Source organism: Fusarium oxysporum, chromosome VIII (genome assembly GCF_013085055.1).
Source record: "Fusarium oxysporum Fo47 chromosome VIII, complete sequence".
NCBI lineage: Eukaryota > Fungi > Ascomycota > Sordariomycetes > Hypocreales > Nectriaceae > Fusarium > Fusarium oxysporum.
This window is the reverse complement of record NC_072847.1, coordinates 886,737-905,713: the sequence shown is the minus strand read 5'-3', so window position 1 is coordinate 905,713 and position 18,977 is coordinate 886,737. Positions and strand designations below refer to the sequence as shown.

At 48.2% G+C, this 18,977-nt stretch overlaps 7 protein-coding genes across 7 annotated transcripts; 3 read left to right on the top strand and 4 right to left on the bottom strand.

The window, feature by feature from the left end:
- Positions 1–23: 23 nt before the first annotated feature.
- On the top strand, positions 24–2,253 carry FOBCDRAFT_187314 (ADP-ribosylation factor family-domain-containing protein; the record flags this gene model as incomplete). Its single annotated transcript, XM_059608655.1, has 5 exons — positions 24–34; positions 81–275; positions 319–994; positions 1,040–2,158; positions 2,217–2,253. Exons 1-5 carry the CDS (start codon positions 31–33, stop codon positions 2,251–2,253), a joined length of 2,031 nt encoding a protein of 676 aa, XP_059467743.1. The 5' UTR covers positions 24–30.
- A 111-nt stretch (positions 2,254–2,364) lies between these two features.
- On the bottom strand, positions 2,365–7,101 carry FOBCDRAFT_263018 (uncharacterized protein; the record flags this gene model as incomplete). Its single annotated transcript, XM_054706450.2, has 4 exons — positions 2,365–4,050; positions 4,093–5,634; positions 5,678–6,750; positions 6,792–7,101. 4 exons carry the CDS (start codon positions 7,099–7,101, stop codon positions 2,473–2,475), a joined length of 4,503 nt encoding a protein of 1,500 aa, XP_054562425.1. The 3' UTR covers positions 2,365–2,472.
- A 2,378-nt stretch (positions 7,102–9,479) lies between these two features.
- On the top strand, positions 9,480–10,436 carry FOBCDRAFT_204965 (uncharacterized protein; the record flags this gene model as incomplete). Its single annotated transcript, XM_031188970.2, has 1 exon — positions 9,480–10,436. The coding sequence occupies one exon, from the start codon at positions 9,480–9,482 to the stop codon at positions 10,434–10,436; it is 957 nt and encodes a 318-aa protein (XP_031036235.2).
- Positions 10,437–10,808: 372 nt separating this feature from the next.
- On the bottom strand, positions 10,809–12,392 carry FOBCDRAFT_242445 (uncharacterized protein; the record flags this gene model as incomplete). Its single annotated transcript, XM_059610489.1, has 2 exons — positions 10,809–12,211; positions 12,269–12,392. 2 exons carry the CDS (start codon positions 12,390–12,392, stop codon positions 10,809–10,811), a joined length of 1,527 nt encoding a protein of 508 aa, XP_059465583.1.
- A 907-nt stretch (positions 12,393–13,299) lies between these two features.
- Positions 13,300–14,616, bottom strand: FOBCDRAFT_228915 (protein-tyrosine phosphatase-like protein). Its single transcript, XM_031188972.3, has one exon. The coding sequence runs from the start codon at positions 14,479–14,481 to the stop codon at positions 13,528–13,530; it is 954 nt and encodes a 317-aa protein (XP_031036237.2). The 5' UTR covers positions 14,482–14,616; the 3' UTR covers positions 13,300–13,527.
- A 368-nt stretch (positions 14,617–14,984) lies between these two features.
- FOBCDRAFT_252100 (ATP-dependent RNA helicase SUV3) lies at positions 14,985–17,581 on the bottom strand. The gene is made up of 2 exons (XM_031188973.3): positions 17,314–17,581; positions 14,985–17,265 (listed from the first exon to the last, which is right to left on the bottom strand). Exons 1-2 carry the CDS (start codon positions 17,497–17,499, stop codon positions 15,160–15,162), a joined length of 2,292 nt encoding a protein of 763 aa, XP_031036238.3. The 5' UTR covers positions 17,500–17,581; the 3' UTR covers positions 14,985–15,159.
- Positions 17,582–17,731: 150 nt separating this feature from the next.
- Positions 17,732–18,808, top strand: FOBCDRAFT_46769 (synaptobrevin-domain-containing protein). The gene is made up of 2 exons (XM_031188974.3): positions 17,732–17,928; positions 17,977–18,808. Exons 1-2 carry the CDS (start codon positions 17,891–17,893, stop codon positions 18,650–18,652), a joined length of 714 nt encoding a protein of 237 aa, XP_031036239.2. The 5' UTR covers positions 17,732–17,890; the 3' UTR covers positions 18,653–18,808.
- Positions 18,809–18,977: the final 169 nt, after the last annotated feature.

The following is an 18,977-nucleotide window of genomic DNA, read 5'->3' as shown; positions in this document are numbered from 1 at the left end:
ATCCTCAACTCAATTCAATCCTCAATAATCATGCGTAAGTTTTATTGTAAGCAGTGGTCGTTTCAATGCTAATGTCCCAGGCATCGCTCGTTGGCTCTTGGGCGGAGGCCGCGAACATGTCGGCCTCGTTCTAGGCAATGACGCATCCGGTAAAACAACATTTCTATACAGACTCAAGTTTAATGAAGCTGTGCAGGCCCTTCCGACAATTGGCTTCAATGTCGAGACTATAGACTGTCCTGATGGAGAGAAAGTTACCCTCTGGGACGTTGGAGGTAAGCTATCCTCTGTGGCCCACGATCTCAGCTAACAATCTAGGCTGTGATGCCATTCGTCCTCTCATACGACACTACATGGCCCAAGATCGCTTCCTAGTATTCATTCAAAGCTGCACCGACGCAGATCCTGATCGTGTTGAGTTCTCGCTTGAGTATCTCCGCATGGGAATGAATATGATGCTTGAATACGAGGCAAAGCACATGTTTATCATCTTCAACAAACAAGACCTCCTCTCGGAAGAAGAACGACCAAAAGTCGTAAAAGAACTAAAGGCTAAGATAGAAGCTGAGATCAAGCCATATGCTGATAAGCTCGATATAAAGATCCTGGATAATTCTGGTCTAAGTGCCCTATGGGGTTGCCAGGTTCATAACGTCATGGATGAGATACGAAAGACGTTGAAACCGAAGAACGCAGGTAAGGATACGAAAGCTGAGATTGAACAGAGGGAGAAAGGGCCGAGTGAAGAGGAACTTCGCAATAGGATTCGAACGGCTAATGCTGAGAGTGCTGATGCCAAGACGTTCTGGGAATCGTTTCTAGATGGAACTTTGGAGGGGTGGGATCATTTCACTCATCTCAGGGCGGGTTTCTTCGTCATGCACGATTGTTTCGGTAAAGGATTGGGATTGTTGGAGTGTGCTGATGAGTTTATGAAGCATTTGAATCGGCTGCGGGAGGGAAATCCTGAGAGGTTTCGCAACACAGCGCACAAGTGTGTCACCCATCCACTCCCTATTTCTGATGACTGACTATTTAGAACGATGACGATATTCTGGCTTCATCAAATACAAGTCGCTGCAATAGGATACCAAGCAAAAGCACACCTCGACAAATTCCCCTCTCGAGAAGACTACGCCGACATCGTCTTCTCAGCACCACATCTCATGAACTCGGGCCTCTGGAGATCATACTACTCCAAGAACCTATTGTTCTCGCAGCTAGCTCGGGATCACTATAGTCTTCCTGACTTTAAGCCTCTTCCCACTATTAAGCAGGCCACTTCTGCGCCTTTGCGAGAGAAAGCTGTGAACGATGTTGATCGGCTGCCTCGATTTGCGTTTTCGGTGGTTCAAAAGACTCTTTCGTCAAAGCTTAGACGGGGAGGAGTTGTTAAACAGGCTCTTGAAGCACTGCAGTCTTCGACTATGCGTTTGAGGGCTTCGGATTCTTCGGTTCCTCCGTACTCTGAGACACAGGCGTATTTCTGGATTCAGATCATTCACGCCTATACCCGCTCCTTGGAGGTTGAATCGTCCGAAAGCCAATTTACCACTTACGAGGCGTTTAAGTCTCTGTTCGACATTAAGGGTGATGAGTGGAGGGAGCATTACTCCCAATCAACGTGGGAGAGCATCGCCGCTCGAATGACATTCGTCAACCCCGACAAGAAACCTCTCCCCAATATCTTCGGTTTACCGTCACAAGCAAGAAAAGACCTCGCTCGTTCACAAATGATAAACTCCATGAACCACCGCTCAACGAATACAGACCTCCCACCCCCTGATGACCTAGACTTTCTAGCAGCACTCCTCGTCGACGAAGCAAAACTCATCCCAGAGTCCGAACTCAACGTCGCCAGCCACGCGAGCCTCATCCGTTTCCTATTCAACCGTCTTACAGAAAAGACCAAATCTACCGCTACGAGCACAAAACGCGGTGATGCTTCGCTAGCTTCGTCAACGGCGCTGGAGATTGCGAAATGGACTGGTTTGACACAGGCTATGTTCTGGGTACAGCAGATCCAAATTGCACTGGCGGGACGGAAAGACATGGGATTTGAGGAGTTTATTAAGGGGAATTCGGGTTTGGCGTTTGAGGATTTACCGTTTGTGTATTATTCGCCGCAGTTGTGGGGGAGTGTTGAGGCGAGGGATGGGTATGTGATGCCTGATAGACGGGGGCTCTCTAGTATTGTACCTGAGAGGGCCAAATAGTTACGAATGGGATTATATACAAGTCGAAATGGATTAATTCTTATGATACTTTGGATATGAGATATTTTATCATGTCTGGAGCCTTGGTCGGAGGAGAAGCTAGCTCAATCAAGGCTCTCAGCGATGCACTCAGGGCACCAAGAACACATCAACGCAACATTTTAATTGCTCTATGATCTTTGTCTACGCTTCTAACGCTATGAAGCGCTTTATGTCTCTGAAACACATGCCCTCCAATTCTAGTGCCGACTTCAGCTCAAACAGCTGTTCCATGATCAACCTCAACATCCCCTCCTCCAAGCTGACAATCACACCCCAAAAACCTCTTCGCCGCCTCAACATCCTCACCAAACGAATCAAGTATCTCGAGCGCTTTCGTCGCGGCACGCTGCTTAGAATACCTCCCACTCTCAGATGTGTCATCCACGATAACCTTTTGATGCACCATGAAAACAGCGCACATTTCGGTATCTTTCAGCGCCGCTATGCCTTGATCTGCACTGCATGGTACAGCCTCTGCGCTGATGCGCCAGTTTGTGCAACCAAATTCCTGATGCATCTTCTTGGAGAGAAAAGTGACTGGGTGTTTGTTCGCAAAAGTGTCGTATAATCTCATGTCTTGGAAATATGGCTGGATGAACTTGGTGAAGAAATTCTCGACGACCGAAAATTTGTACTTGGTATCGACAAACATGGCTCCAACAAGAGCTTCAATCACATCGGCGTAAACCTTGGGTGCCGAGTCCACCTTCAGCCAGAAGTCCTTGCGCATGGGAGTCCCATCTTCTTTCGCTTCCTTGCGAGCATTTTCTTCAGCAACTTCGAGTTCGACGACATAATCGCGGATTTGGCTGAGAAGACTCGATGTGCTGGAGAGTAGGTGTTGGTGCAGACCAAGCTTAACGCAGAGGCATCCAAGGAACTGATTCGATACCATGGCCATCTTGTGTTCCGTCAGCCACTGAGGGTCTGCTCTGGGGAAGTTTTGATAGAGATAATCGACGATGGCCATGTCGAGAAGTGAATCGCCCAGAAATTCGAGGCGCTGATAATCTGGGACAGACTCATATGGCCACGAAGGATGTTTGAATGCACTCTGGACAAGCTGTGCAGACTTGAAGCGATATCCTGTAGCTTGTGCCACCTTTTGCACAAGGCTGCGTTGAGAGGCGGACGCATTACCTTCCTGCCACTCAGGCACCTTGTAGGCTTTATAGTAATCTTTGAAAGCCTTCATCCTGTGGTTCTTTGACTTGGTCATTCGTGTCACGGCTTTGACAGCCAGATCCATGTTGCTGGCCTTGCTTGTGAGGTATGCTGCCCCAATGAGAGCTTCACATACGTCTGCAATCGTCTTGTCGGCCAGATTATGCTTCATCGAAGTTTTCGGTGCCTTTCCTTTCCTGAGTGGAAGATCGGGGTACCATGTTCGTCTGTCAAAAGCCTTGGATCGGACGAACTCTTGGAGTTTGCGATCAACCGCATGATTGAAGAGGTTTTGGTTGCAAATGAGAAGCATGCGCTCAACGTGGTATTTGCACTCATTTCCGTCAGGCATCAGTGTGTAGATTGAGATCGTGGTGGCCATCTTGAGAAAACAGTCGCCGAGGAACTCTAGCCGTTCATAGTTGTCGCCCATGCCTGTTTGGAAATTGATCTGTTCTGTGTCATGCTCCCCAGAGTTGTCGCTATCTTTGGTCATGGCCTCCAGTGCGAGTTCTGGTGGAATTTCAAGGTCAAGGAGATTGCATGCATCCAACACAATCAGGACGGAATCTATTCGGTGGATGATTGCTGGAAATGCCATGGCCATAGAGACCACATCGATAGGTAGCTGGGAAAATTAGACAAGCATCAAGGCTGGGATTCAACTTACAGGGGACACATGGAGAGGCTCCAGAATGATGAAACACTCCATGTTGACCTTCTCGTCAACTTCAAACTCATCCAGAAGGTTTCGTCTCAAGGAAAGAAGCTCTGCCTTGACCACAGGCTGATCATCTCGCCACTTCACCCTTTGGCGAGATTTATAATACAGACTGTTACTGTATTGCATGATTGTCGGTTCCACAGACCTATAAGCTCTGCTTCTTGATTCGGGGACTCCTTCGGGTGTTGGGTCGGATGGCTTCTTCGTTTTGTCGATACCTTTGATGACAAGCTTGCGTCCTCCATCATATGGATCAGTCACAAGCTTGTTGACGAAGAAGTCTTCTGGCGCATTCTCCCATTCGAGCACCTCTTTCTTGCTCACAAGATTGACAACATCCCAATCAATATGTGATCCAGTGTCTGATTGGGGACTGTCGGCATAAGGTGCGAGGAGGTATGGATATTGGTCGGACGTGGTATCGTATTCTTTGCTGAACACATCGGCGAATACCCGATGAGTGAATTTGGTCAATCCGTCAGCTTCTTCAGGACTGAGTTGAAGAGCATCCTGATTAGGCGTCAATTCAGCGATAGAGGAATTTCCATTGCCAAAGAATAGAGGAACACCTGGCAGTTTCGGGATCGGCTTGCGCGAGAGAAGTATCAACGACTCTCCGGCTATTGCCTTCCTAAGGGCGTCCCCGTCTTTGATGGTGATTGTAGTCGCAAAACTTTCAGTCCACTCCCCTCGTTCAGCCCAAATCTCTGGCCGCAATCGCATGTCGTAGTCAGCCTTCTTGTGTGAACTCACAGCTAGCCGTGCGTTCCGCATAGCGTGAACCTTTTTCTTGAATGTCGGCTGAAGATTGCCGTCAACATGTTTGTCTCTGATCAGTATCTTGCAGGCTTCAAATGCTGCAGAACACTTGGCCAGCAATTTGCTACGCTGTTGGGTACCCTTCACAAAGTTGACCGGGGACTGTAATGGCATGACCACGTCAGCTAGATATCGATCGCCTACCTTCTGTACTTGGTATTCAACTTTGGCGTAGCTGTCAGTTGACAAGTGAGAAACAAATCTGGCCAGGATTTCAAGGCTGGCGGGAAACGTAAGGCGTGCGCCCGTCGAAGGTATCTTGTACACTTGATGCTGCATGCGCTCAACCATCATCTCCATGTCCTCGTCTATCAAATCATCATGAAGTTTTCGGTCAGCAGAAAGAGAGAGACAGAACTTCTCCAGAGCTTGTGAATCTCTCAATGCTTGTTTCGCACTTCGAATATGTGTCAAATTTCCCTCCTCCATCATGGTGATATATCGAGAGCGTGCTTGTCGAGCGCGTCCTTTGGATTGCAAATATTGTATGACGGAGTTGTAGAGATCGAAACGAATAACAAGGTCGCAATCTGGAACATCGATGCCCTCTTCTGCAACGGGTGTTGTGAAAAGGCAGTTGGTATTGCCGCGCTTGAATTCGTGGAGAGCCAGGACTTGTTCTCGAAACGACATGGTGCCGAAGCTCGAATTGGTTGATTGACAGCCAACCTGCAATTTATTAACAAAGTCAACCCGAAAGGCTACTACTCACCATATATGAAGCAGACATTCCTAGGATCCTCATGGAAGGTTGGCTATAGAGATCCGAAAGTAAACGGGCTGTGTATCGCTTCTCGACAAAAACAATGCAACGCTTGGTGCCATCCATTGTGAAAGCGTGCGACAAGATCTCATGGAGACTTTTCACCTTGGCCGAGAGCCCTTCGGCCTTTGGGTCGATTGCACCGAACTTGTGAGCCTGAACAATGTCCTGGACACGCCGGACGGCCTCTGTTGCTAGATCTGCTCTTGTTACTGCAATGTCTCCAACAAATTCCCGACTAGTTCTGGCTGCGAGCCGTTCAGTCTCGAGATCTGTCATTGCGAGCTCCCAATATCGGTCCGCACACCAAGTACCGAGGACTGACGAGGCCTCTTTTGTGAATTCGAGCGACAACTTGAACTGTTCGTTGCGAGAAACTAGGGCAAAGATCTGCTCCCATAGATGCGTCTTTGTATCATCGGGAGCTTCAGGCCTGCTGTAGTTGACAGTTTCTTCGGTTTGCTTCTTTCGGTGCATGGTTTCCATCAGCACCTCATCCGAAATCGTTGCAATCTGGCTGTCAAGAGACCTCTCAAGCTCCAGGGCAGTGTCTCTCACGTCCTTGGTGCGCGCGTCCACAGGCGAAGCAGTCATTCCCAGTATGCGAGGTTTTTCGCCTTCGTGTTTGCAATAATACCCATCCATAATTCGAGCGTACGGGTGCTTCTTCTTTGTGTGGTGTGCTTCGTCGAATATGAGAAGATTTATCCGGGACATGGTGATGAAGCCGCAAGTGAGGCAGTCGAGGAGGATCTGAGCAGTGCAGACCACAACCATGTTTTCGCCAAACTTCTCATCCCAGTATTCTTTGGTCTTCGTCATGCCTTTCATATGGCCTACGAACTTGGTGACAGGGTGGGCCCCGAGGTTGCAGCTGAGGACTGCATGTTGCTGAACACAGAGGGCGACCTTTTCTACTAGGAAAAAGGCGACTTTCTTGGGCTTTCCGATGGCTCGAGCTTCCAGCTCTTGTTCGAGGTGATGTCGTAGCAGCAAGGCGGAGATGAGTGTTTTGCCAGTACCTACACTATTAGCGAGCCTCCAGATTGGTAGCGAAACATACCTGTAGGCAACACCACAAGGAGGTTTCTCTCTTTAGCGCGCTCGAACAGTTCAATCTGGTATTCTAGAGGCGAGGCGATGATCTTGTGGCTCTCGTTCTGGTTCATGAGCTGGGCGAGGGACTGTTTACTAGGATCGCTGAAAGGAGCGGCACTCCTTGCGGCATCTCTCTGTGTCTTTTCTATGTGCGCTTGTAGAGCAGCTTGGTCTCGGAGCTTCTTTTCCGTGATATTTCGAGGCTTCGACGGGTTCACGATGAGGCGATATCGATCGTCTTCGTCATCAGTGTCGATGTACTCGTGATCCGACATGCTGAAGCGTGGATTAGTTACTGCTCAGGATGAAGATACATTTGCATTGAGAGAGCGATCAAAGGAAGAGAGGAATAAGCCCTGTACTGATATTTCTGACGAGTGAATACCAGAGAGACAGGAAAAGGATTGTCGGAGGTGGAAGGTGCCTTGAGGTGAAGGCTACTGAGGGAGGTTGTTTGCGCGGATGCTTGCATTAGTGTAACAGCAAGAGTCCGCTACAATCTCCATCAAGTATCACGCTGTTTCTATTTTCTTTATTCTTTAACTAGCCACAATCATGGAGCAAACACTAGGCAAACAGAAGCAAGGTACACACAGACACTGTTTCGCAGTATCAAACCATTCGAGCACACGCACCTCGCGATGCTTCTATACAATTTTATGCAGATATCGAATAGCAGTTCTAGTAAGGTTTGGTACCTGCATGTCCCATTGGGAGGGAGCCACATTTGCAGATCCTCACACACGGTTCTCGTTGGGACGCATATCCACGACAAGTATAATAGGAGAACCCCTGAGAGGCTCTCCCCATATCTCAATTCAAATCATCTCAGCTTCGCTCAATATTTACACACCATTTTTTTAAGTGTCTGCAAAGCCCTCATCTGAGTGTGTTCTTTGGTCTCTACCGTTCGCCTTCTCCAGGCAGGGTGACTGCTCATGCCTGAGGCCTCTTTGGCCAAGGTTAAGGTTGAAATCGCATATGTTGGGCATGCAATTCTTCACTGAGAATCTATGACGTCAAAGAAGCCCGTAGAAACCCTCTCATGGTCCATGTGCTCGCACCAAAATTACTTTCAATTCTAAAGCAGGAAATGTCATCCCATACAATTATCAAAGTTGCCTGTCACCGTGCATTCTTATACTGGCCTTACGGGGGGTCATATGCTTGCTCGGGTCGATATCTACTCTCGGGGTGTATCTATGTAGTTGAGGCGGAGCACATAGAGTCTGCTTTAACGAAAGTTCAGCTGTTCAAAAGTTTAGCAAGTCGGAAAATTCACGCAGGGAACTTTATAGCATATAAGAACCAAATAAACAGCCCTGATTCGTTGCCCCAGTATTAAGCTTCACCAACATTTTAAAGTAGTGAGGCTCTAAGAACATCACTCCTTCAGAATGTTTTGAATGTTATTGGTTAGAACTATCAACATCAAGTCTGCAGCTCAACCACACCTCGTAGTGCCTCACTTCATAACCTGTTAAATCAATTTCTGACGATGTATTCTGCTTTCCATTCATTCCTACAAGACTGTGGTATGCTTCCTTATGATGGTAGATTTCTGTAGATCTCCTTTTTGTATTAATGTCAAGCTTTTATCAAATTGAAATCATGTTGGGAGGGCACCCACTGCGATATTCAGGGCGAATTAAAGCCTACCATTACTGGTGCATGAGGCTCATACGATAGACTCTTTGCCCCCCGTGTCGACTCATTTCCTCCATTTGCTCGAGGTAAGAGAGTTTAGCGTAGAGTAATATCCCACTATCAAAAAACTCACTCACGTAGTCTCCCTTCTCTGTTCCATTCACTGTTATGGCTCAGGGCAAGGGCGCAGGGTGTCTTATTATCATTAGAAAAAACATCGTGACATATTCGGCTTCGCCTACCTTAACCTCTCGGAGCTTCTATCAGTGACTCAACCAAAGAGACTTCACTGTGAACGAATAGATGATGGTCATCGATTGCCTCCTCCTCGTACTTTATTTCGCCCTGTCGGCTTCATTCGTTCTTGCGGCTCAGCGCAAGGGTTTTGCGTGAATTAATGTCTTGTGATCATTGGAACAAAACTATGATATACTTGGATTCGCCTCCCATAGCCTCTCGATACTTCTATCAGTGACTCAACCCAAGAAGCTTCACCGTGAACGAATAGATGATGATTCTTGGGACCATAGCCTGGGGGAGCTGACTCCATTGTCTGTGCTGTTTACTCTTCACCTAAGCGGCAAAAGAAAGAGAGTTCTGCGTGAAATAATTTCTTGATGTTATTGGAACAATGCAGTGATATCGTAGGTTTTTGCCATCCATGTCCTTCCATTTCTATCATCAATGACTCAAATCAATAGACTCAAGCGTGAAATCATAAAACACTATCACAGGGCTACAACTGAATGAATATAGGGCATTGTTCTCAGACAGTCTTCAATTCTGCCTATAAATATCCCTGTGTCCCCCTTCTCGATAGTCTCTTATTCTTCCCCTTAATATCTTCAAGTTCATCTCTACTCTTTCAGACATCACTTCGATACTGACAATTGTATTGCAACTTGAACAACTTCTACTTAGTATTACCTGACGACCAAGACACTTTTAACCTTTTTTCTTTTTCCTACTTATACCCAATTGTCATTCCTTGTTTCAATTTAGCCAGATGACGACACCTCCACCTACACTTACACCTTCTTCAGCCATCGATCTTGAGATGGAAAATGAGCACTGGTGGAATGCGTTCGAGCCTCTTCGGGAGATTCTTGATCTGGCTAAGCAAACTGAGCAAAATCCTGACTCGTCGGGTGAGAGTCCCGAGGATGAAACTCTTTGGGGTTCACCTCCATCCCCTCCCCCCTCCCCCAATGTCAGTGTCAACATGACCCTGGCTTTTCCCGTTCCTGTTCCTTCGGAGGTGCTGGAACCAGCCATCCCTGAGGAAAGTAACTTGGTTCCTCAGGATCAACTACCCATGGGCAAAGAAGGGCAAGTGACTGGCCCTGCCTCTGACATTGGGCCCTCTCCTGTTGTTACTGAGGGCACAAAGCCCCATAACCCGGATCCTCAATTCGCTTTTGATGCCGACGTGGCCTCGAATGATGCCCTCAAGTGTGTCACTCCTGAGCTCAACGAGGCATCCCGGCCCAAGAAGTCCCGGGCTGCCGCCAAAGGGAAGCCAAAGCGGAGCCCCAAGCGTGTCGCCAAACCACCAAAGCGGCTTTCTGCCCACAAGGAGGCTCAACAACGAGACAAAGTGGCGCTTCAGGAGGCGTTACAGAAGGCGCGCGAGAGGGATGTTAGGGAGGCTGCTGAGAAGGCTGCGGCTGAGATGGTTGCTGAGATGGCTGCTGCCCTGGGGACCGAGCAAAGCACCTCTGCTTTCATGCCTCAAGCTCCATTTCACGGAGATGATGGCCAACTTTACGGCCAGAATCTATTCCAGACTCCAGCCCCGAGTCTTTATACTCAGGCTGCTCCCTTTTACCAACCCCGTCCCCAGGTCCCCACTCAATCTATGGATCAGGGGCTCTTCGGCCAATCCCTCCCAGCGGCACAGTATTCTTTTGCGATGCCGCAGTACCAGTGCCAACAGTATCAAATCGGGTACAATTGGTTTTGAGAAACTAAGAGGAGTTTCGAAAAAGCTTAGGATCTAAATCCTAAGTTGCAAAAAGGTTTAGGAAGGTTGAGATAAGTTTAGGAGGCTGTTTTGTAAGCTTAGGAGGATGTTTGATAAGTTTAGATTTACAAGCTGTTTTAAGATCCGGAGTTTTGTTACACAACATTTACATAGATAACCAATTCATTGCATTCTCGCACAAAGCTATCTAATCACCAAGTGACGTTTCCCTCTGAATAAAAGCTGATAGACCAATTCATTGTCGAATGCCAAAGTACATGATCCAACTCCCACATATCCTAATTAGCTCCTGTGCACCACCGCCTCCAGTCTAAGCAACACCTCATAACTACTAATCCCCAGTACCTCCAACTACATCCCTCCTTCGCTTTCCCTCTTCTTGAGACTAGCCTTTCTCGGTCTTCCTCGTCCAGCTTTCTTGGGCATTTTCGTCTTCGGATTGTAATCGCCATCTTCCTCGGGCTCCGGGAGGTCGATCGGCATGGTCATGGGATCAGCTTCTGCGTCGCTCTCGATGTCTTGAGATGCTCTTGTCTGTCTGGTAACAGAGTTCGCTGTTGGTTTACTTCCCTTCTTTTTGAGAAAGCCGGACCAGTTCGCGTCGAGCATCTGGCGAAGTTGTTCAGATGGTGTGGAGTTGTCGATAGGGGCTTTGTGGCCCAGGATTGTAGGTGCAGAGTATTGATTGGGTTCAAGTGTTGAACCACTTGCTTGGGTGAATGGCAAAGGTGCTTCTTCAGAGGCGGGTGTGAAGGTTGGATATTGTTGTTCATGTTCCATATCATGCTCCGTCTGCGGGACTTGCTCCAAATAGACTGGCTTCTGACACTGATTCATGACGTAGTCGTGCCTTGGGTCAGTCAGAAATGCATCCTCAAAATGAGATGTCAAAACTGTCTGAGCCTCCACGCCCCGTCGAGAAAGTCGAGGCGCACCAGACGCCCTTCCAGCCGACGATGAAGCATTCCCTCTCGCCTCCTGTCTCGCAGACCCCTCTCCACGCTCAGCATCACCTCGATGCATAGATCGCCTTCCCACTCCTTGACCCTCAGGACCGATAATACCACGAACCTGCTTTTGCTTTGTAAGGAAGTGAAACCCTGAAGGACAATACGCTGAGGCTTGCGCGTGCGGTGGTCTCTCTTCCTCTACAAGAGTAGACACTGCTCTTCCAAGCACATTGGTGTAGGCTTGGTGGTAATATCTCTGAGAGGCCATTTGTAAGATGCTTCGTTGATATGGAAGAGGTACTTCACCCAGCGGTCCTGGGATGAGGGACGTCAGGGGGGCGGGTCGAGCATCTTTGGTAGCTTGCTCGTCTTGTTGTTCAGGGCCTGCGGGTTGTTTTCCTTTGTCGCGCGGCTTGTTGTCTTCACTTTTATCTTCAGTTGCATCATGTGTCGCATCCGTATCGTAGCCATCATTTGTCATCGGAACGTCTTCGTCTGGGGCATCTGCCGGTGGAGGTGTAAGTCTTCTCTTGACAGTGCCCAAGAAAGGATCTCCCAGCTCAGGATGCAGGAATGGACCGGTAGGTGGCTCAGGAGCGGAAATCTGAGCCACGAGTAGCTCGACTTTCTCTGGGTCAAGCCAACCAAGCTCTAACGAACCCAGCATCTGTTGTTTGTCGATAGCATCCTGGAGGAACTCCCACTCGATATCCAGTCGAAGAAAGTCAAGCAGGCCATTCTCTGTATACTGCAAGAACTCCTCAACTACACCAGAGGTCTTCAATCCCTGCAGAAACTCGATGCCTTTTTGTTTGTCTTGGTCTGGAACATTGTCAGTGCAGAGAGGAGGACGATGTTCACGTAGGAGCTCTGCGACAGTTTGTCTCTTCTCAAGAGCATGTGCAAGAAGTTTATCGTTAGGTATCTTCTCAATGCACTCTTGCCAGGCCCGCCACATGCAATATTCGCGGAGGTAAATCTCCATGAAGTCCTTGACCTGTTGGTTACTGAGATGCAAGATGAGACTGGTGACTTTTGCGAAGCGGTTGTTGTTGCTGAAGACACGGAGAATAATCCACTTCACTCCCCAGGAGAGATCATCCTATTGTCTTTCTTGGGGCTGAGGTGTGGTGTTGTTGAGATGCTCCATGGTAGTGGTGTCGAGGTTGAGTATTGAGGACGCGTCGTGAGATCAGGGTCAGGTCGAAAGCAACTCAGTATTCAAGGTGAAGATAAAAAAAACTCTGAGATCCAAGTACCGTTTCTGTAGCTCTTGGTGTAAGTGATGAAAGCAAAGTGTGTATCAAGAATGAGTGAGAAGAGGATGAGAAAGTGTTGAGTTGAAGTGTGTGAATGAAGGACGCGAAGATGGTAGACAATCAGGGGACCGAAAAGACAACCAAGACAGACAACTGACACTCCTGTGCCAATCTGTAATTCACACCTGTTTGTTTACGAACTGCGATGATTCAAGAACTAGTTGCCCCATCAGGGTCGAGTTGTCTGTTCACTGCCAGGTGTCTACAGCTGTCAGTCACAGATTTAACAGTGCAAGTAATCAGCTCATAATATGTTAGTAAGCGACTCGAGATAACAAGTTCTTTCATCTTTCAAAGAAGAAGTGATATTGCTGCTTTATTTATTATAACAAAGAGTCTTGGTTAGGCAGAGGTAAAGTCAAGCCCCGGACACTCTCGGCTTTCAGGCATTGGTGAAAGAGATACGAGGAATACACAATTCACTTCTGATTATGACTTCACTAAGCTTCATTGGCCTCGACATCCTGTATGTTCTGTTTGTCACAAGTAATGCTGCAAAGACTAGACCCGGAACTCCTTGGTTCGATCTTCTTTCATCCTTTAGCAACCTATTTGAAGCGGAATAAGGCACAGTTCGAGACAATAGTATGAGATTAAAGTCTAGCTCTATAAGCAATACAGCCGAAGACCCCTCGACATCTTTGAGACCTGAGAAACAGCGAATACAAAACAAACAATCCCATTGCCGTAAGATGCATCAGCTATAAAAAGCTGTCATTGCCAATAATTATACAGGGTATCTAAACCAGTCCAAAACGCCATGCCTCTTTACTCTATCTCGAGTCAATCAACCCGTGATCTCTACATATCCACGAAAGGCGCAAACGATCCTCGTCCATTGAACCGATCATGATCCAGCGCAAACTCCCCCTTGTCGTTAGGATCCTCACTCGTGTCCATCAAATCGTCAATGTGTCGCTTCGTATGTGTGGCATTGGGGAGTACAGCTTGCTCCATAGCGACTTGCGAGCGCGCCCGTAAAATGTCCTCCCAGCACTGCAGCTTTCGCTTGATGTCCTCGTCGAAAGCGCAGCAAAATCGTTGGATGCTGATGAATTGAACTGCAGTGATCATGTCCTTTCCAAAGACTGCCATGATGTAGGCTGCGGCGATGGCGGCTGATCTGTCGTTGCCGGTCTCGCAGGTGATGAGAACTTTGCCGCGGCGGAATGAGCTTGGATCAACGAGGAGTTCGCCGTTCTTGTTCCGACCCTTGGCTTGGCTGTGATACACGGATAGAAGATGGTCGTTGATCAGCCGAATAATGTCGGGGAACGAACTGATCAGCTTATCGTTGCCTTCCAGATCGACGTATTGGACCTCAATGTTGAGCGTCTTGGCAGCCTTCTCAACACTCATGAGCTTCACCCCCGCCATGCGCGCATCCCTCGCTACAGCAATCATAGTAATACCCTCCTCCTGCAACCACTTGATATCCTTGGCGATGCTATTGGGACCAAGGTACAAAAAGTCCACTAGCTTCTGGGCGTCACGTCGCTGCTCGTAGGACCAATCTGCAGCGCGATCTGTCGCCATCTGCTGCATGTTTTGTGTGATGATCTTGACATCGTGGGCCGTCAGCTGACTCGAATCGACCTGTTCGTACGATGGGAGGAGGATGGGTGCAGCGGAGACTCCGCAATGTCCTGTCGGTGGGATGTGAATGAATGGCGGGCTGGGTGCTCGACGGACGTATGGTGCAGATGGCACAACGTTGTTGGCGAAGGAGGGGTGAGGACCGCTCGACGACTCCATTGTGATTGTCGTGAAAGACACGATCCGACAGTTTTTGTTGGTTTGTGACTGTAGAAACGGTTTTGGCTGTACTAGAGAGATTGTCTGCAGAGAGGCAATGAGGAGTTGAAGTTAAAGCTTGGAGCTAGAGATGTCAGCGTGAAAGAAAGTGGAGAGCCTCGCTCAGCTGAGATGCCCACTCTAAATAGGCTGCTGACAGGGGTCAGTGCCCTTGAATGACGACAAGTGGAGCAATCCGGGAGCCCTACGGTCCCTGAATTTCTAGATTCAGGAGAGAGGTTCGATTGGCTACAACTTGGACAAACAACCACAACCAACAATTAAAGGAGATGATCTGACTCATAGGTCAAACGAAAAGTCAATTACGAGTGGAGGACAAAGGCTATTCAGAGGCTGCTGCCTCATATTGTAGGCTACCTTTTCAAAATTGGCGAATAAAGACCAGCTGCCTAAACGCTAAGGTGCATACACGCACTGCATGTCTCAGAAGCATCAGACAACATGTTGCAAACACTCATATGAAACAAAGGCACGTGCGGAAATTTACCATGATATTTCATGTACGCATTCTCTATTATACAACTGTGGTGATACATTGTTCTAATGATAATACATCCAACCCATCTCTATACAGTCCCAATCCAACGCCGTTCATATGCCATGTCATATACTATACAATCATCCTGACGTCGGAGCAGCTGCCTTCCAGTCCAGCTCATCTCCAATTGGTGTATCATCCGACTCTTGTTCAAGATTCTTAAGATCTGTCTCTCCCAACTCCTCACGCGATGTTGTTGTCTTGCGCGCTTCCATTCTGTTTCGAGATCGGAAGCCCTTGAGGTCGGATTCTGTGAAATCAAGTCTCTCCAGTGTATCGATCAACTTTTCTTCGACGAGGGATCGGACGTGGAATGCTAGCTTTTGGTCGCGGAACAAGCCGCTGAATCGGTAGGATAGCCAGATATACTGGTTGATAGCAGCGTGTAGTGATTCAAGTCGGTGAAGATATTCCATTGACGTGCCCTTGAACGTCTTGAAGTCGATCTCAAGGTTCTCCAGGGGTATTTCTTTGATTTTGAGAAGTCCGCCGTCTTCGCTGTTGGCGACGATCCTGGCGAGGGCTCGGAGAACAGGTACTGCGTTCTGAGCTCGTGCATTTATGGGCAAGTTGGTGAACAAAAGTCGATCATAGATCGTCAGAGGGATATCCTGGATGTGATCGGCAATCTCTAGCTTATCTGGAGAGATGTGGATTCTGTACTGCTTGCTCACAGACGCTAGCTCTCGAATGCGCATGAGGATAAACGATAGAGGTGTCCCCTTGGGGAAGTATGTTGAGAAGCGCTCGATAGCAGCAGCCGGGGGTGATATGTATGCAGCCTCGATATCATCGACTTTGGCGCCAAAAGCTCGATGAACCGACCTGAGATCCTGGGTATCCATTGTTGTGACATAGCCAACCTTTGTCTCCTCCTCAACAGCAACGTCGGCATTTGTCCCAGCCTCGGCGGCGTTACGAACGGTTCGATATCGTCCAGCTCGACCGCCAATCTGCTTTAGCTCAGGGTACGTGAGCATTCTGTTATGACTTCCGTCAAATTTGGCGACTGCTTCGAGAATAACTCGTCGAATCTCCAAGTTCAGACCCATGCCGATAGCGTCACTGGCAACGATAAAGTCGTAATCGTTGTCGGGGTCGTTGAAGAGCGCTGCTTGCTGAACACGCACTTCAGGTGGTAAAGATCCGTAAATAATCGCACACCGTCGTCCGGTCTTCTTCTCGATCGTTCGTTTCAATGCGTGCAAGTTCAGACGACTGAATGCGACAATCGCATCTCCCTTTTCGAGACGACTGTAATCACCATCCAGGGCATCATTCATGGGCTCCAAAGGACTAAGGCGATCATATCGATGTACGATACACTTATCGCCGATACCTGCGCAAATACTCTGGATCAGACTCACAGTTCGCTCCTCACCACAAAGGTGAACCTCCTTCGCTTGAACACCCAACAGCGCAGTTGTCCAAGCGTTGCCACGGTCCGGATCAGCTAGCATCTGAATCTCATCAATGACAGCAACATCAAACCGGTCATTGAAGGGAACCATTTCGACTGTACAACTTGTGAAGTACGTATCTGTATCTTCGGGCAAACGAACTTCCTCTCCCGTCAACAGCGCGCACGGCAATCCCTTAGCCGTAAGTCTCTGATAAACCTCGTTTGCTAGCAAACGCAAAGGCCCTGCATAAACTCCTCGCTTCGAATTCTCCAACGCTTTCAAGGCTCTATACGTCTTTCCGGAATTCGTCGGTCCAACGTGAACATGGATCGTGCGCTGCATGGCTCTCGTCGCAGGGAACCACTCATAGGGGAACCGAAAGTCCAAAAGTCGCTTATGGCTCTCCTCCAAGCCCTTTGAGAAGCGCTGTCGAATGAGAAATGATTGAAAGGAGTACTGGATCTCATTTGTGAGACCCTTGATATCCTTCAAGATGAAAGCGTCGCGAAGATTCCAGAATAGGGGGTTCTTGACTCGGTCGGTGATATTTTGTTCGGCCATGTCGAATGCTGAGTCTAGCACGTTCATAAACATGGAGGCTTGCTGATGGAGTTCATCCTCCCCTACACCCGCAGCCGACACGGCTGATTTGCTAGTGTTTTTCATGACATCTTGAAATTTCATCAAAACAGTTGATCGGAACATTCCATGTCGACCACTTGACTTTTTGTCCATGCCGAATCTCATTCTTTTCTTATCATTTCTCTCATCAGTTTTGGTCACCTGAAATTGGTAAGTATTGTCTTCAAAAATAAGAAAATAGGAACATACTGGCTTCAGAGGAGGTTCAGGCTTCTTCTCTCCAGCCATTTTCGCATCAACCTTGTTCGGTCCATGTTTCCTCTTAGCTGTTGCACCATGTGGCACTCTTGAAAGTCTTGGTGAGGTTGATATCGTCCTTCTCGTCACCGGAACAATAGGAGCTCGTAAAGCTCCAGCCCGGAGTAAAAAACTCATTATTAAAACAAAAAGAGTGAGCCAAACATGCTCCTCTTGAAAATGAAAAAAAAAAGAATCGTCAAATGACCGTGTCTTTGCACGATGGCGAATGCGACCGAGTCTTGCCATCATATGAAAACCCGTCTCAAAAAATTCCCATGAGACGGAGATTCGTTCCGCCGGTCTCCGCGTGTTCGCATGAGAGTGGGGAATGACGATGAGACGCCGCGACCAGAGTCGTCATTGTAGACTTGTTACTTGACTCTAACTTGACTTGACTTGGGTTAATTATCTTGGTTACCTTGCTTCCATTTCTTTCTTCAGCCTCGTCTTGTGGTTTCATTTTGAATCGCCTTCATCTTCAACACCACTCAATCACTTCATCAACGCAGACGCAGACTCGCCCATCATGGCGTCGTCATCGACTCCTGCAACTCCCCTACTCTAGTCCGTCAATCATCATCAATATTGACAAACGTAGCTAACAATCTTCAGCTCCTGTATCGCGCACAATACCACGATCCTCTCAGAATGCACAACATCGGCCTCCTCCCAAACCTCATCCCTCGCCTCCCTCATCCTCCCCAAGATCGAACACACAAACCCTCAAAAGCTCACCTACACCCACGGCCAACACCAAATCCACTATGTCTCCGAATCTCCATCTGAACATCGCGATTACCCTTCCGCAGGCGGTCTAACATTCCTCGTCATCGCCGACTCATCTCTCGGCCGTCGCGTACCATTCGGTTATCTCTTCGAAATCCGCAAGCGCTTCCTGCAGCAATTTCCTGAGAGCACTGACTTCTCCGACATGCCCAACTACGGCGCAGCATCGTTCAACTCGGAACTGAAGTCTCTTATGATCGAATACGGTACTACAAGCGGAGGTCGCGACGACGCTATCGGAAACGCCAAGCGCGAGATCGACGATGTTAGGGGGATTATGACCAAGAACATTGAGAGTCTTCTTGAGCGCGGCGAAAGGCTGGACTTGCTGGTTGACAAGACGGACCGTCTCGGTGGTAGCGCACGAGAGTTCCGCGTGCGCAGTCGTGGCCTCAAGCGCAAGATGTGGTGGAAGAACGTCAAACTCATGGCACTCTTGGCACTCGTAGTATTCCTCATCATCATGGCTATTGTGATCGCTGTCAAGAATGGGTCTGGTTAAGGTAGGGTTTGTGAGCGTGGAGCCATTCCTTTTAATTATTTCCTTCTCGTTTGAAACTGTGTATTTCCTAGGCGAACAGATGGGACGGACAACCCGGGCAAAAGGGTATAATTATGCAACAAAGTCCTCTTTTCAATCAAACTGATACCCCCATATCAATCCATCTCTCAACGTTGTCGTAATCGTGTAAAAGTGTCGTAAGCATCCACCGCTTCAAACTCTTGGCGTCTCATCTTTTGTCGCTGGGTATTCATCACCCAAATGTGTAAAATAAACCCGTCGGTTTTGTCTCCGATCCTCCATTTATGGTCTCATAGCTTCGGTT

What these genes read in the sequence shown, in the direction of transcription:
- FOBCDRAFT_228915 (XM_031188972.3), bottom strand. Translation starts at nt 14,481, where the DNA reads ATGGAGTCGTCGAGCGGTCCTCACCCCTCCTTCGCCAACAACGTTGTG.
- FOBCDRAFT_46769 (XM_031188974.3), top strand. Translation starts at nt 17,891, where the DNA reads ATGGCGTCGTCATCGACTCCTGCAACTCCCCTACTCTA. An exon ending in CCTGCAACTCCCCTACTCTA is followed by an intron (nt 17,929 to 17,976) that starts GTCCGTCAATCA and finishes AACAATCTTCAG; the next exon opens with CTCCTGTATCGCGCACAATA.
- FOBCDRAFT_252100 (XM_031188973.3), bottom strand. Translation starts at nt 17,499, where the DNA reads ATGAGTTTTTTACTCCGGGCTGGAGCTTTACGAGCTCCTATTGTTCCG. An exon ending in CTGAACCTCCTCTGAAGCCA is followed by an intron (nt 17,266 to 17,313) that starts GTATGTTCCTAT and finishes TACCAATTTCAG; the next exon opens with GTGACCAAAACTGATGAGAG.